The sequence below is a fragment of the Cololabis saira genome, chromosome 23, assembly GCF_033807715.1.
Source record: "Cololabis saira isolate AMF1-May2022 chromosome 23, fColSai1.1, whole genome shotgun sequence".
Taxonomy (NCBI): Eukaryota; Metazoa; Chordata; class Actinopteri; order Beloniformes; family Belonidae; genus Cololabis; species Cololabis saira.
In genome coordinates this window covers 1,496,366-1,515,437 of record NC_084609.1, presented here as the reverse complement: position 1 = coordinate 1,515,437, position 19,072 = coordinate 1,496,366, and the positions used below count along the sequence as shown (strand labels likewise).

At 42.8% G+C, this 19,072-nt stretch overlaps 1 protein-coding gene across 1 annotated transcript; it reads right to left on the bottom strand.

Annotated features, from left to right (window-relative positions):
- Window positions 1–781: 781 nt before the first annotated feature.
- On the bottom strand, window positions 782–18,098 carry LOC133424464 (uncharacterized). Its single transcript, XM_061715098.1, has 4 exons — window positions 18,033–18,098; window positions 4,635–4,677; window positions 4,428–4,525; window positions 782–2,877 (listed from the first exon to the last, which is right to left on the bottom strand). The coding sequence occupies exons 3-4, from the start codon at window positions 4,523–4,525 to the stop codon at window positions 2,235–2,237; spliced, it is 741 nt and encodes a 246-aa protein (XP_061571082.1). The 5' UTR covers window positions 4,635–4,677; window positions 18,033–18,098; the 3' UTR covers window positions 782–2,234.
- Window positions 18,099–19,072: the final 974 nt, after the last annotated feature.

Genomic DNA, 19,072 nt, shown 5'->3' with positions numbered 1-19,072 from the left:
GATCCCCAGTCCTGCTGGGTATATATATGTATATATATATATATCCGCAGAGATTTCTGCTTGAGAAAGGTCCTGTGGACCGAAACGTTGTTTGTTTGCTTTATTAAAGTCTTTTGCAAGTAACTTGACAGTGTGCGGGAGACCCCTTTTTTCCTTTGTTTACATGTAGAAGACAACAATTAAAGAGAAGATAAGTAAACATGTGCAAAAAGCAATAGGAAAAAGTGTAAAGTTATTTAATCCTACCCCCATTCACTAATCATTTATTAACACGTATTTATAATAACTAACTATACTATAACTATACTATAATTATACTATCATTATACTATAACTATACTCACACACTTACCTATATATACATAAAAATAGTTGAGTATTTCTATATATTTGTACACACATGCCCATATAAATATTTATATAAATATACTTATTTACACCATACTATCGCTATATTAACTCCATCTGCTCTATATCTAAATATATATCTACTTACACGCATATTCACACACATACACACATATATACATGTGTGTGTTTATATATACATATATATATATATATATATATATATATATATATATATATATATATATATATATATATATGTGTGTGTATGTAAAGTTTTTGTAGGTATGAACATCTCCACAAAGCAGTGTGTGTATAATAAATAAATAAATAAATAAATAAATAAATAAATATATATTGTAACGACCCAGAAGAAAATTAGAGGAATGCAGTTTGTGCACAAATAAATAAAAGAACCGTCTAAAACAGCAGCTTTGATGCTTAAAAACAGTTTATTGGAATGCAGCGTTTTATTCCGGCACAGAGAGTTTTACTGGTCACCAGTTTACAGAGTTCCATCATCGTTCACATTCAGAGCTTTACTGGTCACCAGTTTACAGAGTTCCATCATCGTTCACATTCAGAGTTTTACTGGTCACCAGTTTACAGAGTTCCATCATCGTTCACATTCAGAGTTTTACTGGTCACCAGTTTACAGAGTTTCATCATCGTTCACATTCAGACACTTAAAGTATTCGGAGGAAACTGGTTGTTATTTCCTGATCTGTTTCATTTCTGTGTTCATGAGCCTTCTATTCTCTGCCTGGAACCTTTAAAGGAGCTTGGGGCTGCTTTTAAGAAATGAGACTCTCTATCGCCACGACGGCCTTTGGGGGTACTGCAGCCAACAGTGAAGCCGGCACAGGACAACGGGGAGAACGTGCATGCAGCGTCATGTGACGTCACATCCGCAGCCCAGCGCGGGAAAATCGGGACCGACTTGCATTACATTTTGCAAATAAAAAAAACAGCCTCAAGCTCCTTTAATAAAGATCAGAATAACGTTTCTTTAAAAATGGAAACTTTTAGAAGCTGAAGCAGGTTTTTGTCAGGAAGCATTCAGGGACATTGGCCACGGTTACGTGATGTTTTTTAATTCGGAATTAATTATTCCGAATGAACTACCGTATTGTCCCGAATATAAGACGACCCCGATTATAAGACGACTATTTGAAATCACGATCTTGAAGTTTGCATCATAACTTCTCCTCTGCTGCCGGTTCACCTGCTGAACTTCCACCCACTTTTCTCCAGATTGTCGCTACGTTTCTCCACTTTCTGTTATCTCTTCTCTTATTTTCTTCCCTTTTCTTTCTTAACGCTATTTTTTATTTTTCTTCTTTGTGACAGGTTGGCTTTGGCCTGGGGAGTTAAGTTCAGCATTCGCTTTAAAGATATCCTAGCGGTGTAAATGGGTATAACGTCTAGACTCCGAATGTAAGACGACGCCCACTTTTACAGTCTTATTTCAATGCAGAAAACACCGTCTTATATTCAGGCCAATACAGTAATTCCAAATTCAACTATTTTCCTTGGAGTTTACATGGAAATAGTAATTGTGAATTGAGGTTTCCATGGAAACACGTTTGATGGTCTTTCTCCAATTCCTCTCCAGGTCTGGGGGTTGGGAAAAACTAACTTAGCCGCTACAACTTTGAAAAGCTCACCATTTTGATGTTTCCTGTTTCCATCTGTTATTTTAATTATTTCCAGGTCCTCCAAACTATTTATTAAATAAATGTTCTCTGCTCTTGACCACCGTTTACTGCGTGCTGCCATCTTGAAACTTTGTTTGGAAAACCAGCCCAGCGGAATATAAGCGTCCCACTGCTCTGGCTCCTCCCACTGCTCTGACTCCTCCCACTACTCTGGCTCCTCCCACTGCTCTAGGCCCTCCCAGCGCTCTTGCTCCTCCCACTGCCACTCTTCTTTTTCCCAGCATCTCCGTGGTCCAGGCTCTGGCTCCGGCCCACGTAGTTCTGGTCCAGACAAACCTCTGCAGGTCCGTTCACCGAGGAGCAGACGTGGCATCCGAACGTTTGCTGCTGCTGGTAGCAGCGGTAAACGTTCTTCAGACCCCCCATGGAGTCTCCAAGAGATTTAAGAGCCTGTACCAAAACTTCTCTGGTGAACGGTTCACCATTGTTGGGCTTCTCATAGACGTTGCTAAACACAAAGACAGCCTCACCCCAGTCTTTAGCGTGTTTTTCTAGAGAATCAACAATGTTATTTAGTCCACCCTTGGTAGTACATTTCTTGCAGGGGGAGTAGAACGAATAGATGAACAGGAAGTCTCCGTCTTTCTTCTCATCTTTCAGTGAATCTTCTATTTTTGTCATAACACGAACTTCTGCATGAACTGCACGTGCTAAAGATACAACAATATCATCCACTCCGTAGATAGTTTTTTTCTTGATATGTTTTAAAGCCTTCTCTACAAAGTCGTTGCTCAAGAGCTCCATAAGGCTTGCCTGGTCCTCTTTCTGTGGAACGTTGGCAGCTACACACGTCTGTCTTTTGATTTGCAACCTGTGGACACAAAAGACACAAAAAGCTGTTGATGTCTCTGCGGAGTTCAGGTGTTTCAAGTGTTTCAGGTGGATAAAGAGGTTTGACACATCTACAGACATGATCCACCGCTGGTCTGGTCTGCGCTGGTTCACTAGGGACGCAAGCGTCCGAACTAGGGACGTTTGCGTCCGAATTAGGGAAGCTTGCGTCCGAAATAGGGAAGCTTGCGTCCGAACTAGGGAAGCTTACGTCCGAACTAGGGACGTTTGCGTCCGAACTAGGGAAGCTTGCGTCCGAAATAGGGAAGCTTGCGTCCGAAATAGGGAAGCTTGCGCGAACTAGGGAAGTTTGCGTTTTTACTAGGGACGCTTGAGTCCGAACTAAGGAAGTTTACGTCCGAACTACGGAAGCTTGCGTCCGAACTAGGGATGCTTGCGTCCAAACTAGGGAAGCTTGCGTCCGAACTAAGGAAGTTTACGTCCGAACTATGGAAGCTTGCGTCCGAACTAGGGATGCTTGCGTCCGAACTAGGGAAGCTTGCGTCCGAACTAGGGAAGCTTGCTACCGAACTAGGGACGCTTGTGTCCGAACTAGGGAAGTTTGTGTCCGAACTAGGGAAGCTTGCTACCGAACTAGGGACGCTTGCGTCCGAACTAGGGAAGTTTGCGTCCGAACTAGGGAAGCTTGCGTCCGAACTAGGGACGCTTGCGTCCGAACTAGGGACGCTTGCGTCCGAACTAGGGACGCTTGCGTCCGAACTAGGGAAGCTTGCGTCCGAACTAGGGAAGCTTGCGTCCGAACTAGGGACACTTGCGTCTGAACTAGGGAAGCTTGTGTTCGAACTAGGGACGCTTGCGTCCGAACTAGGGACGCTTGCGTCCGAACTAGGGAAGCTTGCGTCCGAACTAGGGAAGCTTGCGTCCGAACTAGGGACACTTGCGTCTGAACTAGGGACGCTTGTGTCCGAACTAGGGACGCTTGCGTCCGAACTAGGGAAGCTTGCGTCCGAACTAGGGACACTTGCGTCTGAACTAGGGAAGCTTGTGTCCGAACTAGGGACGTTTGCGTCTGAACTAGGGAAGCTTGCGTCTGAACTAGGGAAGCTTGTGTTCGAACTCGGGACACTTGCGTCCGAACTAGGGAAGTTTGCGTTCGAACTAGGGACGTTTGCGTCTGAACTAGGGAAGCTTGTGTCCGAACTAGGGACGCTTGCGTCCGAACTAGGGAAGTTTGCGTCCGAACTAGGGACGCTTGCGTCTGAACTAGGGAAGCTTGTGTCCGAACTAGGGACGCTTGCGTCCGAACTAGGGAAGTTTGCGTCCGAACTAGGGACACTTGCGTCTGAACTAGGGAAGCTTGTGTCCGAACTAGGGACACTTGCGTCTGAACTAGGGACGCTTGTGTCCGAACTAGGGGCGCTTGCATCCGAACTAGGGAAGCTTGCGTCCGAACTACGGAAGTGTGTGTGTGTGTGTGTGTGTGTGTGTGTGTGTGTGTGTGTGTGTGTGTGTGTGTGTGTGTGTGTGTGTGTGTGTGTGTGTGTGTGTGTGTGTGTGTGTTGGTCTCACTTGTCAATCACGGTTTTGGAAACCTTGGTCAACCAGCTGACGTCGACGGCGCCGGTTGCAGCTGCTAGCAGGACGACCATTAGCATCTGGAGACGCATCTGCAGGTTCAAGGACATCAGATCTCTGAAGGTCACGTTCAGATCTCTGAAGGTCACGTTCAGATCTCTGAAGGTCAAGTTCAGATTCAGCATCAGGAACATTTCTCACCTTCACCGCTGCTTCCTGGAATCTTCAGAGGACGATGAGGAATCTGGACACAGAAATACATATATATATTATAATATAATATAATATATATATATATATATATATATATATATATATATATATATATATATATATATATATATATATATATATAGATTAGATTAGATTATCCTTTATTTCTCCCCTACAACGTTTTTGTAGGTATGAACATCTCCACAAAGCAGTTTTGTGTATAATAAATAAATAAAGAAAGAAAGAAAGAAAGAAAGAAAATTAGAGGAGTGGAGTTTGTGCACAAACAACTAAAAGACGTTTCTAAAACAGCAGCTTTGATGCTTGAAATAAGTTTATTAGAATGCAGCGTTTTTATTCAGGGACGTTTGACAAGAAATAAGTCACAATAACTTATAAAAGAAGTAAGGAATAGAGTTTTTGTGTTGAAAGAATAAACATGTGAAAGTTAAATGAGTTCAGATCAACCACGACTTCAGCAGCAGCTGTTACCATGGTAACAGCAGCAGCAGCAGCTGCAGCTCAAACCGCTTCTGTTTAACCTGCTGTTTGTTCAGGTTTGCACTTGTCATATAATTCTAAATCCTTACGTTCATCTAAACCGTTGCCGTTAATGTTTAACGTCTCCATAGCAACCGCACCGCTGCTGCAGCAGCAGCAGCTGTTACCATGGTAACAGCTGCTGCTGCTGCTGCTGCTGCTGTTACCATGGTAACAGTAACAGCTGCTGCTGCTGCTGCTGCTGCTGCTGCTGCTGCTGCTGCTGCTGCTGCTGTTACCATGGTAACAGCTGCTGCTGCTGCTGTTACCATGGTAACAGCTGCTGCTGCTGCATCACTTTCACTCACAGCTGATTTGTCTATGCCAGGGCTCGCAACCCAACATGTTTTAGATCCATATTGGACACAAAAAACACAAAAAACACAAAAAACAAATATGTCTGGAGCCGCAAAAAATGAAAAGTCTTGTATTAGAATGAAGGCAAGCGGGGGAAGATTTTATTTTTCATTATGCACTTCGGGAAAAAAAAATCGAAATGTCGAGAAAAAAGTTGAAATTTCGAGAAAAACGTCAAAATATCAAGATTAATGTTGAAGTACAAACTTTTTTTTTTTTTTGAACAAATGTTTTATTGTTTTTCAACAAAGACACAGAACATACAATTTGCCATCATGTCAGTTACAGAAATAGATAAAATAAAATAAAAAAACAACAAAATACAGTATTGCCATCCATCAATTCTTCCAGCTGTTGTGCTCGCCCATATGCCCATGTGAACTCTGGACTTATAAATGTATATGAACATTTTGTGAATGTGTATATTCAACTTTGAAACTGCTCAGCTGAAAATCGGCTGTAATGTGCCTCCAAAAATGGCCGCCTAGCCATGGACTACAACCCCCAGCATGCCTTGCGTGGGGGGGGAGGCGCCTACAAGCGGCGTGCATCCAATCGCAACGAGGCACCGATGACGTCACCGCAGCACGCGTAGGATCAAAACGCTGCGCTGCTCTTTTTCCTTTTTTCGTCACAAAAAAAAGGATGGGTGGGACAGCACGTACCTTTGGCTCCGGGCCAAGGTCCCCATCTCCCTTTCTCCCCCCGGCTGGGGGGAGGTGTAAGGCCCCCATCGGATCGGGCCGCTCCGTTGGACCTGCAGCCCGTTGAAGCCGCGGTCCGCGGAGCCGCTCCCATTAAATCTTGGTCTCAACTTTTTATCCGGAGCTCCGACTCCCACTTCACGTGTCCCTGGTCCCTGGGAGCTGGAAAGGGGGGGAGAGCCGCTTCTAAGCTCGGCCCCGGCCCAGGGTGAGACCCGTTCCTCTTTCCTAACTTCTCTCTCTCTGCTCTCGAGTTCACCTGAAAGGACCTGTGGCCAGCCTGCCCCGCGCAGGACCGAGACGCATCCCACCGCCCCGTCCGGGGCCACGCGCTCATCAGTCCCAGAAGTGGACCGGCCCCGCGCGCACCCGAGACGACGTGACAGCCTCCGGACCGGGGGGGGAGCGCCGGCTGCTTCACGCTCCGCCACCGTCCTCGTTTTGATTCCAGAGTCAGGAGGAGGAGCGGTAGAGGCGGGAGATCTCTTGGATCGGACTCCGACCAAAAGACCCGGCAGGAACCCCTGATCGGCACCCGGAGACCCGAGGAGGCATGAGGTTTTGAGACCTGGGTGTATGAGTTTAACTGGGAGTGTTACAGAGCTAAATCTGTGTTCAGAGCTGAGATTACACCAGCATCATTATCAGGACTGTTGTCATTAATTTGTAGTCACCACTTTCTGCTAGTCATTCATGTTTTAAAGCGCTGTTTCGCCAGTTGATCACGGTTTAAACACCGTGATCACCACCCGTTCTAATTGCACGTGGCGTGGTTACAGTCCCGCCATCTTTAAAATACGGCAGCCATCTTCTTTTTTTTTTTAAACATTTGTTTATTGGATTTTCACAGAAGTATACAAAGCAGAGGTAGTTTTGTAGTTACATGCAAACTTCCAGTACAACCCAGTAAATAGAAACCTTATAAAAGAAAAGACTGTGTCTTTCTTTTTCACCCCAAAAATAAAAAACAATACAAAAAAAAACAACATCAGAGACCAAAACAAAAACATAACATATAGGACATACTGCAAGCCAAATTAAAAAATAATAGTAATAACAAATAAAAAAACAAACATCAAACAAACATAAAACATCAGTCCAGAAGTATAAGATTTACCGTGACCCGCGCCGCAGCGCCCCACCCCTAGCACAAGTTTATAAAGCCACTATTCCACTGGACCTCACCTGTCCGCCACTAGAGTAGGATCCAGACTTCGTACAAAGGTGAAGAATGGACCCCAGGCCCTCCGAAATTTGTCCACAGAGCCATTAAGGGAGAATCTGATCTTCTCCAGTTTAAGATTATACAAAATATCCCTTATCCAGTGGGTGTAGGAGGGGGGGAGCGACTCTTCCAATTTATCACTATCAACCTCCTAGCCAATAATGTAACAAAAGCCAAAACATCCCTCTCCGATTTGGAAAGAGAGGGCAATGAGGGAAAAACCCCAAACAAGGCTCCTAGAGGAGTAGGTTCCACTCTCTGCCCCACTATCTTTGATAGGGAGTGGAAAATCTCTGTCCAAAAGTTGTTTAATGAGGGGCAAAGCCAAAAGGTATGCATGAGGTCTGCTGGAGTTTGTCGGCATCTATAACAGTCAGGCGATACAGTATTGTATATTTTAGACAACCTTTTTTTGGTGTAATAGATGCGATGTAAAAGTTTGCATTGGATGAGAGCATGTCTTGCACATATAGAGGATTTGTGTACCCGACGCAGAATCTCGTTCCAAACCTCTCCAGCCAATTCTTCACCTATATCCCCCTCCCAACGGGTTTTCATAGCTTGAAGCGTTCAGGACGTAGACCACAGATCTGATTATATATAACCGAAATTGCCCCCTTAAAGGTAGGCAGTGGACGTAGAAAGGTATCTATAGCAGACTCATTTGGGGAATTAGGGAAAGTGGGAAAAGTTTTCTGTAAAAAACTACGCACCTGTAGATATCTAAAAAAATGTTGTTTGGGAATTGTGTATTTATCTGAAAGCAGTTGAAATGAAGCACAAACATTATCGACGTATAGATCATTGAAGGAATGAATACCATGTTTTGACCAAGTTGAGAAGGCACTTTCTATTAGAGAGGGATGAAAAACGTGGTTTGATGCCAATGGCACATGAATAGAAAAACATTGTAAACCAAAATGGCGTCTAAATTGGATCCAAATTCTAAGGGAGGTCTTGACCGTAATGTTTTTAGTATATGGGGCGGTAGATGACTTAATGGGGGAGTGTGCTAAAGCAGCCAACGTCACCGGCCGTGTGGAACTCGCCTCCATAGCCAACCACGTTGGTGGAGGGTCAAAAGTTTCATATAGCAGCCAGTATTTCAGAATCCTGATATTGGCAGACCAGTAGTAAAACCTAAAGTTAGGCATTGCCATTCCTCCAAGAGACTTGGGTCTCTGTAAGCATTGCTTGCGTATCCTAGGTACTTTTTTATCCCATATAAACTCGGTGATCATGCTGTCTAGTCTCCTAAAGAAAGTCTGAGGAAGAAAGAGGGGGATATATTGAAATAAATGTGTAAACCTAGGAAGAATATTCATCTTAACAGTATTGATGCGAGCAGCTAGAGAAAGATTGAGTATAGACCAACGTTCAAAGTCCTCTTTAAGTTTTTTCATTAAAGGTATTGTGACTTGAAAAACAAATTTTTCTTGATTTTTTGTGTTTTGTTGGGTGTCTTGACATCCATTACACCCAAAAAACAACGAACTTTTAACATTCAGTGTATTGTGTGCTTTCTGGGATTTTCCGCATAACTGTGCAAAAACGGCGCATGTGGTTTGGTGGCGGGCCGTGACGTAACGCCCCGCTAAATCACCGCCCCCTCCACCCAGCTCCTGCCTCCGCTCCTCTCCAGCGCACCATAAAGGCTGATTTATGGTTCCGCGTTACACCGACGCAGAGCCTACGGCGTAGGGTTACGCGGCGACGCGCACCGTACGCTGCACCCTACGGCGTAGGCTCTGCGTCGATTTAACGCGGAACCATAAATGAGGCTTAACACGGAGCTGTTTAGAGCCTCTTTTGTTCTAATCACCGGAGGAAAACTGCTAAGAAGACCCGCGGCCACTGACTGGACTTAAGATAAGGGGACAGTGCTGCTTGCATGCCTTTATTTTTATGATTGTTTGCTGGTGTTCGCCCTGCTGCTTTTCCGTGCATGCTTCGCCTGTCGCTCCCGGCTTAACTCTCCGACGCCGCTGTGAGCGTATGGCTGGAGGAGGAGCGGGGGAATGATTGACAGGAAAGGGGGGAAAGGAAGCATTTTTCACGGCGCAAAAAAACACTGTAATAAAAAGCCAGGAAAAGAGAACTAGATTGAAGTTTTTCTTGTTACACCCTTTTAGACACATTTGAGGGATGTTGGCCAAGACTTTTAATAGTGTTAAAAGCATGTTAAAAATGATGTCACAATACCTTTAAGGGGGCAAAGTTAGTTTTGTTTAAATCCTCATATTTACGTGCAACATAAACTCCAAGTTATGTAAAACCCTCCATAGCAACCTTAAAGGGTAGATTACGCAGGGGATACTTCCTAGCTGCTTCATTAACAGGAAAAATTTCGCTTTTGCTTAAGTTAAGTTTGTAACCAGATATCCGACCAAACGAGTCAAGGGTATCCAAAGCGGCTGGAACTGAGACGGGTAAATTGGAAACGTACAAGAGCAGATCATCTGCATAGAGAGAGACTTTCAACTCGACCCCATGCCTAGAAATGCCAGTAATACGTGGATTTGTTCTGAGTGCCACAGACAGTGGCTCTATGGCTAATGCGAACAACAGTGGACTCAAAGGACAGCCCTGTCTGGTAGAGCGGTATAGACGAAAATAGTCTGATTGATCATTATTGGTCCTAACGGAGGCCAGCGGGGATGAATAGAGCAGCTTAAGTGCAATGTGAGAGGAAAAAACAAAAAAAAAACAGCTAAGAATTAACTTAACCACACAAAGTTTATCTAACACACCATCTCACAAATTATGAAAGATCTGACCATGCCTGCAATGAGCAAAACACGCGTATTTTACATTTTTTTACATATTTTACCTCCAGCTGAGCTCAGTCCGTCCACGTAGGCAAGCGCATCCTTCGGTGAGTGAAAAGAGTGACTTTTTCCTCCGTGGGAAAAACTCAGGGTAGCGGGGAAGCGCATGGAAAACCGTACGTTCATGTCAATAAGTCGTTGGCACACTCCGTTAAACGCACGTCTCATTTCCTTGACTCCACTAGCCAGATCTTGTCGGATGAATATGATCTGTCCCTCATGCTTCAGCGGACCTTTCTCCCTGGCCGCGGCGAGGATCCTCATCTTATCCGTCGGGTTGTGCAGCTTGATAATCACTGCGCGGCGCCGGTTCGGCTTTGGCGGGCCGAGGGACCTGTGGGCACGGTCAATTTTAATGATGCCCCGCTTGGTCTGCAGGTTCAGCAGTGTAGGCAGCCATTTCTCAAAGAACGTAACCGGCTGTCGCCCCTCCGCGTTTTCTTTGAGGTTGAAGATTAAAATGTTGTCCCTGCGGCTGCGTCCCTCAATATCAATGCTCCTCTCAGTCAGGGCGCACACTTTAGTCTCCAGTCCCTTCAGCCTGGACTCCATGGCCGACATGTTGTCCTCCACGTCCGAGACGCGACTCTCAGCTTCGGTGATACGTTTTGTGTTGGACTCCAGTCGTGTAGTAATATTTTCCAACGTGGCTGAGAGATCTCCAAACTTTTTCTCCATCATCGTTGATATTCTCTCAGCGACATATTGTGATATTTCCATAGCGAGGGCTTCGTTGTCTACAGCAGGTGTAGTGACGTTAGCATCCTCGCTAGCTGCCGTGGTCTGGTTCGGTTCTGGTTCCTCAGCAGACATATTTACCGCGGGTTCGGAGGCTTTTTGTGTTTGGCGTGTTGTCTGGATGCTTTTAAGTAAGTTTTTGTGAGGTTGTAATTTTTTAAAATGAGGTTAGTAGTGACATATAGCTCAGCAACGGTCGACTGCTCAGGGTGACGACATCACGTGACTCCCCCTGAAGTACAATCTTGAGAAAAAAGTCAAAATGTCGAGAAAAAAGTCAAAATTTCGAGATTAAAAAGGAAAGGAAAAAGGAAGAAAAAAAAGAAAAAAAGGAAAAAAGAGAAAAAAGAAAGAAAATGAAAAAGGAAGAAAAAAAGAAAAAAAGAAGAAAAAAAGAGAAAGAAAGGAAAAAAAAGAAGAAAAAGAAGGAAAAAATGAAATAAAAGGTCAAACATTTTAGAAAAAGCTCCAGGAGCCACCAGGGCGGCGCTAAAGAGCTGCATGCGGCTCTAGAGCCGCGGGTTGCTGATCCCTGATCTAAACCGTTACCGTTAATGTTTAACGTCTCCATAGCAACCGCTGCTGCAGCTGTTACCATGGTAACAGCTGCTGCTGCTGCATCACTTTCACTCATTTGTCTATGCAAACCAGTCAGGGGAAAGTTGCTCTGCAGCAGGAGAGGAAAGTGTCTACAACCAATCAGATCAGAGCAGTGTCTTTTAAATCTCATATTGATAACCTTGTTTCTAAGCTGAAACTAAAATTAGGTTTCTTTTTTAGGAACAAATCATGTTTTTCATTTCATTTCAGGTCCGGAAACATTTGATCACAACTTTTTTACCCTTGTTGGACGATGGCGATCTGCTTTTTATGAACGCTCCTGAGCAGCATTTAAAGAAATTAGATACTGTGTATCATTGTGCTTTGCGTTTGCAGCTTTCAGGTACATCAATGTTTTTTGTCCTTCTTTGCCTCCGTAGACTCTCCCACTGGCTCACTCTTATTTATAAATCCATTTTGGGACGTCTCCCTACATATTTGCATGCACATGTGTAGAAACGTCAGCCATTATGAACCTGCGCTCACGGAACTTTATTCAAATGCAGGTCCCAAGAGCCAGAACTGAACTGGTGGAATGTAACCAGTTTTCTGCCCCGTCAACCTGGAATGATAAAGAAGGACTGGAAACTGGTTGATCTAGTTTCCTTGGGTGAATTCAAATCAATTTTAAAAGAGAAATTAGCTCTCTCTATTTAACGCTAGTTAGACCTGAAGGATAAATTAACTTTATTTCATATTTAACTAGTTAGACCTGAAGGATAAATTAGTGACGATAACGAAGTCTAAAGCTGGAGATTGTAACGTTCCAGCTCGGCCTAACGTTACTAACGTTAGTAACGTTACTAACGTTAGTAACGTTAGTAACGTTACTAACGTTAGTAACGTTACTAACGTTACTAACGTTACTAACGTTACTAACGTTACTAACGTTAGTAACGTTAGTAACGTTACTAACGTTAGTAACGTTAGTAACGTTACTCCTTCCACGTCTGACGAGGACAAAGTTTCATCAACCGTAAACACGTGTAGCTAAAAACCCAGTCAGGAATTATAGAAGCAGAATAAAACACATTCTAAAGTTATTATTATTATAATAACCCAGTCAGGAACTGGAGAATAAGGTGAATAAGCAGAATAAAACACATTCTAAAGTTATTATAAACCAGGATTAAAACTTGACACATTAAAATAAAATGGAAAAAGTCAGAATTTCAAGCGGGTTTTCCCTGCTCTGTTTTTCTCTCATCTCAGTTTAAAAAGGTTGAAGATCCTGGATTAAAGAGCTGGAATTAAGTTTAACTCTGAAAGAGAACAACGTTTGATATTTCTCCGTTACACTGCAAAAACTCTAAATCTGTAACTTTTCCACGTTAATCTAATATTTCATCATCATCATTGTGATGGAACATCAACTTCCAACAGGTTTAATGACACCTCTATGGTCTGAGGGGTCTGTATCTCCTTCACTGGCACTATGTAACTTTGAGGAGCATGGTAGGAACCCTGCCACACTAAAAAACTACACATTTTACGGCTTTGACTGCTTTACGTCACATACGTCACTTCCCCCTCCTTCCCCATTCGTAGTCGAGACGAAAATGGGCGGGGCTTGGAGCTCAGAGCTCCTCAGAACCTGTTGCTGTGTTGTGGCTGCAGCAGCTCCACATAACAGACGTGGGGAAAAGATCAATAATGGTTTGACTTTTCACCGCTTTCCTGCTCGGAGGCAGAACCACAGAGGCCGGCCAAGTATCTGAGATAACGGTTGGATCGCGCCTGTAACGAGTCCGACCAAACATAACGTTCCTCAGGAAACAAACAAACATGCACAGACGGGCGTCGGATCAAAACACGGGTTTATTAAACCACAAACAAACACTCACAGACCGGGGTCGGATCATTCAAACGGGTTTTATTCCCCACTTCTCCAGCTAAACGCAGTTGCTGGCCAGCTCTCTGCGGTGCCATTAATTTTGTTGAGGAAAAAATATTAACTACCGTATTTTCTGGACTATAAGCCGCTACTTCTTTCCTAGGTTTTCAACCATGCAGCTTATACAAAGGTGCAGCTATTCTGTGGATTTTTCTTCCACCACTCGGGGCGCTCTAACCGGAATTAGAATCAAAACTAAGACAAAATAAATGCAAAGAAGAATACACTACTTCTTCTTTAGCAGATAGAAGTAGAAGCAGATTTCAAACAGATAAACAAATACCGGTTATTTTCTCTTGTTTTTTTTTGTTTTTTTCTGTTCTGTCCTGTTTTAATCAGCAAAGTTGCTGCCGTGTTAAAAGACACTGTTAGGAAATGATCTATTTAGGTACAAACATGTACAGTTAAAAATCCTTCTGTACATGCAGTAAATATCTAATCTAACAACGTAAATATCTGCGGCTTGCATATCTTTTTTTTTTTAAATAGAGGATGCAGCTTATATACAGGTGCGGCTTGTATATCTTTTTTTTATTGTTTTTTTTAAAATAGAGCGGATGCGGCTTATATACAGGTGCGGCTTATAGTCCAGAAAATACAGTATTTGATTTGTAGCTGCAGAGGAAAAAAATAATCTCACTTGGGAGGAGGAGCGGGGCAATGATTGACAGGAAAGGGGGAAAAGGACACGTTTTTCACAGCGCAAAAAACACCGTCATAAAAAAAGCCAGGCATGGAGTACTAGAGTGAAGTTTTTCTTTGTCCAAAAGATGCCGCCAAACTCAGAAAAGCTGAAAGTTACGTTGTACTGCTTTAAAGGGGACCTATTATGAAAAACAGGTTTTTTCTTGTTTTAACATATATAAAGTGGTCTCCCCTCACCCTGCCAGCAGAGGGGAGACAAAATACCATGAAATTCTGCAGGGTCTCTGACCCCCGCCGGACAGAGTCCCCAGTGTCACGTGGCCTTTTTTTGAGCCATTCTGAATCTGCGCCTAGGGTGACGTCACCCGAGGCGCAGAGGTTTGGCCTCCGCTTCTGAAACCACGCCCACAACCAGCTCTCTCTGCCGGCTGGAGCTCCGCCATTGTTCAGCAGCGGTGGCTGTCTCCACAACGAGGGACAGTAAAAATGAGGTTTTGCATCGACATTTACCCTCATAAAAGGATCAGTTCCAACAGTACGGACCCGGTAACTGCACACGAGTCAGCGGTAAGTTCCTTTTTTTTTAATGTTATTTATATTTGTATGATCTTTGCGTGGGCTAAGTATTTAGCTTAGCTCCGGAGCCCCGGCGCTGCATACGGAGCTGCCAGAGCTGCTCACGGACCGGACCGTCTCCAGTGTTCCCTAACGGAGCCACTCACTCGTTAGGTAAATTAGTTATACATTTTTTCTGTCTGGTTTCAGATCTTCCAAGCACCTGAAGCTGTTCAACGACACGGTCCTTCCTTGAGCCAGCAATAGTGCATAAATGTTATTTATATACAACTCATATTTTATTTTTTTAACAATAAAGTTGCCATTTGTGAAAATTCAGTGTTGTGATTTATTTACAGTTAACATGATTCATTTGTCTTGTAACATAAGAAATGATGAGAAATCTTCCTGTGGGAAGACGAGGTGACTAAAGGTTGATTTATGGTTCCGCGTTTCACCAACGCAGAGCCTACGGCGTAGGGTACGCGTCGATTTAACGCAGAACCGTAAATCAGGCATTAAGATCTGTTTACCCTTTGTAACTGAATGAGAGCGTCCGACTATCGCGTTGAGCTGCGTGACATCGGACGCTCTCTGTCCACACTGAAACTGTTAAACTCTCTCTGTCCACACTGAAACTGTTAAACTCTCTCTGTCCACACTGAAACCATTAAACTCTCTCTGTCCACACTGAAACCGTTAAACTCTCTCTGTCCACACTGAAACCGTTAAACTCTCTCTGTCCACACTGAAACCGCTAAACTCTCTCTGTCCACACTGAAACCATTAAACTCTCTCTGTCCACACTGAAACCCTTAAACTCTCTCTGTCCACACTGAAACTGTTAAACTCTCTCTGTCCACACTGAAACTGTTAAACTCTCTCTGTCCACACTGAAACCATTAAACTCTCTCTGTCCACACTGAAACCGTTAAACTCTCTCTGTCCACACTGAAACCCTTAAACTCTCTCTGTCCACACTGAAACTGTTAAACTCTCTCTGTCCACACTGAAACTGTTAAACTCTCTCTGTCCACACTGAAACCCTTAAACTCTCTCTGTCCACACTGAAACTGTTAAACTCTCTCTGTCCACACTGAAACTGTTAAACTCTCTCTGTCCACACTGAAACCGTTAAACTCTCTCTGTCCACACTGAAACTGTTAAACTCTCTCTGTCCACACTGAAACTGTTAAACTCTCTCTGTCCACACTGAAACTGTCTCTCTCTGTCCACACTGAAACTGTTTAACTCTCTCTGTCCACACTGAAACTGTTAAACTCTCTCTGTCCACACTGAAACTGTTAAACTCTCTCTGTCCACACTGAAACTGTTAAACTCTCTCTGTCCACACTGAAACCCTTAAACTCTCTCTGTCCACACTGAAACCGTTAAACTCTCTCTGTCCACACTGAAACTGTTAAACTCTCTCTGTCCACACTGAAACCGTTGAACTCTCTCTGTCCACACTGAAACCGTTAAACTCTCTCTGTCCACACTGAAACTGTTAAACTCTCTCTGTCCACACTGAAACCGTTAAACTCTCTCTGTCCACACTGAAACTGTTAAACTCTCTCTGTCCACACTGAAACCATTAAACTCTCTCTGTCCACACTGAAACTGTTAAACTCTCTCTGTCCACACTGAAACTGTTAAACTCTCTCTGTCAACACTGAAACCCTTAAACTCTCTCTGTCCACACTGAAACATTAAACTCTCTCTGTCCACACTGAAACCGTTAAACTCTCTCTGTCCACACTGAAACCGTTAAACTCTCTCTGTCCACACTGAAACATTAAACTCTCTCTGTCCACACTGAAACTGTTAAACTCTCTCTGTCCACACTGAAACATTAAACTCTCTCTGTCCACACTGAAACTGTTAAACTCTCTCTGTCAACACTGAAACCCTTAAACTCTCTCTGTCCACACTGAAACATTAAACTCTCTTTGTCCACACTGAAACCGTTAAACTCTCTCTGTCCACACTGAAACTGTTAAACTCTCTCTGTCCACACTGAAACATTAAACTCTCTCTGTCCACACTGAAACTGTTAAACTCTCTCTGTCCACACTGAAACATTAAACTCTCTCTGTCCACACTGAAACTGTTAAACTCTCTCTGTCCACACTGAAACTGTTAAACTCTCTCTGTCCACACTGAAACTGTTAAACTCTCTCTGTCCACACTGAAACCGTTAAACTCTCTCTGTCCACACTGAAACCATTAAACTCGCGGCCAGTTAGGACAGTCCAATACAAAAAAAAATAAAGCCATGGATTTTATTTTGTCGCCGAAGCTTCTCGCATGGGCCGGCTGCTCTGGCCGGAGCGAGGCTTATTCTCCTCCCCTCCTACACGTCATTCAAGCAGCCAATCAGCACAGAGCCTCATTATCATACCCCCCCCCCGCCCTGAAAATGAAGCACAGTAAAAGGCTTTAGAAGCGGTAAAACTAGTGACAGGGCCCACAGGCTGGATTTCTGATTTATGTAGAAAAAACAAGCTTTGTATTGTTATATTGTCATTCAAGGCCTGTTTAAAATATACATTAAATGCCATAATATGTCCCCTTTAAGTTAATTAGACTTAACAAGACTTCACTTAAAATAAGTAGAAAAATCTGCCAGTGGAACAAGATTTTTTTGCTTGTAATGAGAAGATAAATCTTGTTCCACTGGCAGATTTTTCTACTTATTTCAAGTGAAATTTTACTTGAAACAGGTGAAAATTGTCAAATAACAAGTTATTTTTCCGGTAATCACTCAAGTCCTGGAATAAATCTCTGGAAAAGAGACAAACACTTCGGTCTTTGAATATTTAAAGCCGTACGAAGCAGCAAACTGTAAAAACTCAACATCTTAACGAGAATATTTGTCTTATTTCTAGTTAAAATGTCTCATTTTTAGTCAAAAAATCTCATTACACTTAAAACAAGTGGCATTACTAGAAAAATAGCTTGTTATTTGACAATTTTCACCTGTTTCCAGTAGATTTTCACTTGAAATAACTAGAAATAAGTAGAAAATAAGTAGAAATCTGGTTCCACTGGCAGATTTTTCTACTTATTTCAAGTGAAAATTTACTTGAAACAGGTGAAAATTGTCATTTTTCTGGTAGTGACTCTTGTTTTAAGTGTAATGAGATTTTTTGACAAAAAATGAGACATTTTAACTAGAAATAAAACAATTATTCCTGGTAAGACTTTGAGTTTTTGCAGTGTAGAATGATTGGCAGCAACAAAGTACGGAGTTTGAATGAAGAGAAACAGAACGACAGGTTTGTGTTTGGAGTTTCTCACCTGAGTTTCTCTCCTGCAGGTCATGAAGCGTTCAGGTGAAGCTGAGGAGATTCTGCAGGTACCGGTCGTCTCCCTGTCTCATACCTGGACCGGACCAGACAGGTGATGCTGCTGGAGGACGTAGCTCGCTGTGGTTGGTCCACGATCTGCTCCGATCAGCCAATCAGGGGACCAATCAGAGCTGCCGGGGACTCGTCTCATTTTATCTGCCCCTCAAATTCGCATCTGTACTTTGAATAGAATGTTTCTTTGTCTCTTTTGTGAAATGGTGATATGAGTTTCAGTCGCAGCTCGACTTCTCCTACAGTTGAGACATTTGAATATCAGTAAAGCCGTTATGAAGAGATAGTCGTTGTTACAGAAGAGCTTTCTCTTGGTTTTCATCACGTTGGGCTGAAATAGAGCAAATGTTTTTAAATGCATTTGTTTATTTCAGTTTTGATCCTTGAAGTTACAAAAGTTACAAAAACGTTCAGTTTTGGTTGTAAAACCAAACCAGGAACAAACTTAGTAAAGTCCAGAGTTCAGTCAGAGTACTAGTACTATCAGAGTACTAGTAGAACATGCAGACCGGCTAAAAGCTCTTTTCCTAAACTGGACCATAATCTCCTCTAGCTGCTCCGTGTGGATGTTGATGCCACGACGAGATGAATTAATTACATTTACATTTATTTATCCTTTATAAACTGGTTCAGTGCAGGAGGAGCAAGTGCATGAATGATTTTATACAATAGACATAAGTGTGAGTATTTGATGAGATTTTCCAGATGTAACAACTTATATTTCAATAAATGATTTATCCTTTATTTATTCAGGAAAGTCCCATTGAGATACAATTTCTCTTCTGCCAGGGAGTCCTGGTCAAGATGGCAGCAGAAAAATACATTCAGTTTCATATAAAAGAAAATACAAACAAGGACAAGTAACTTTACAAAAAAATAAAAAAATATCAAAACAAGAAACAAACATAAAATATACAAGGATCAGAAAGCTAAAAATAATTAATGACAAATAATGGCACTTAAAAACAATGACATTGT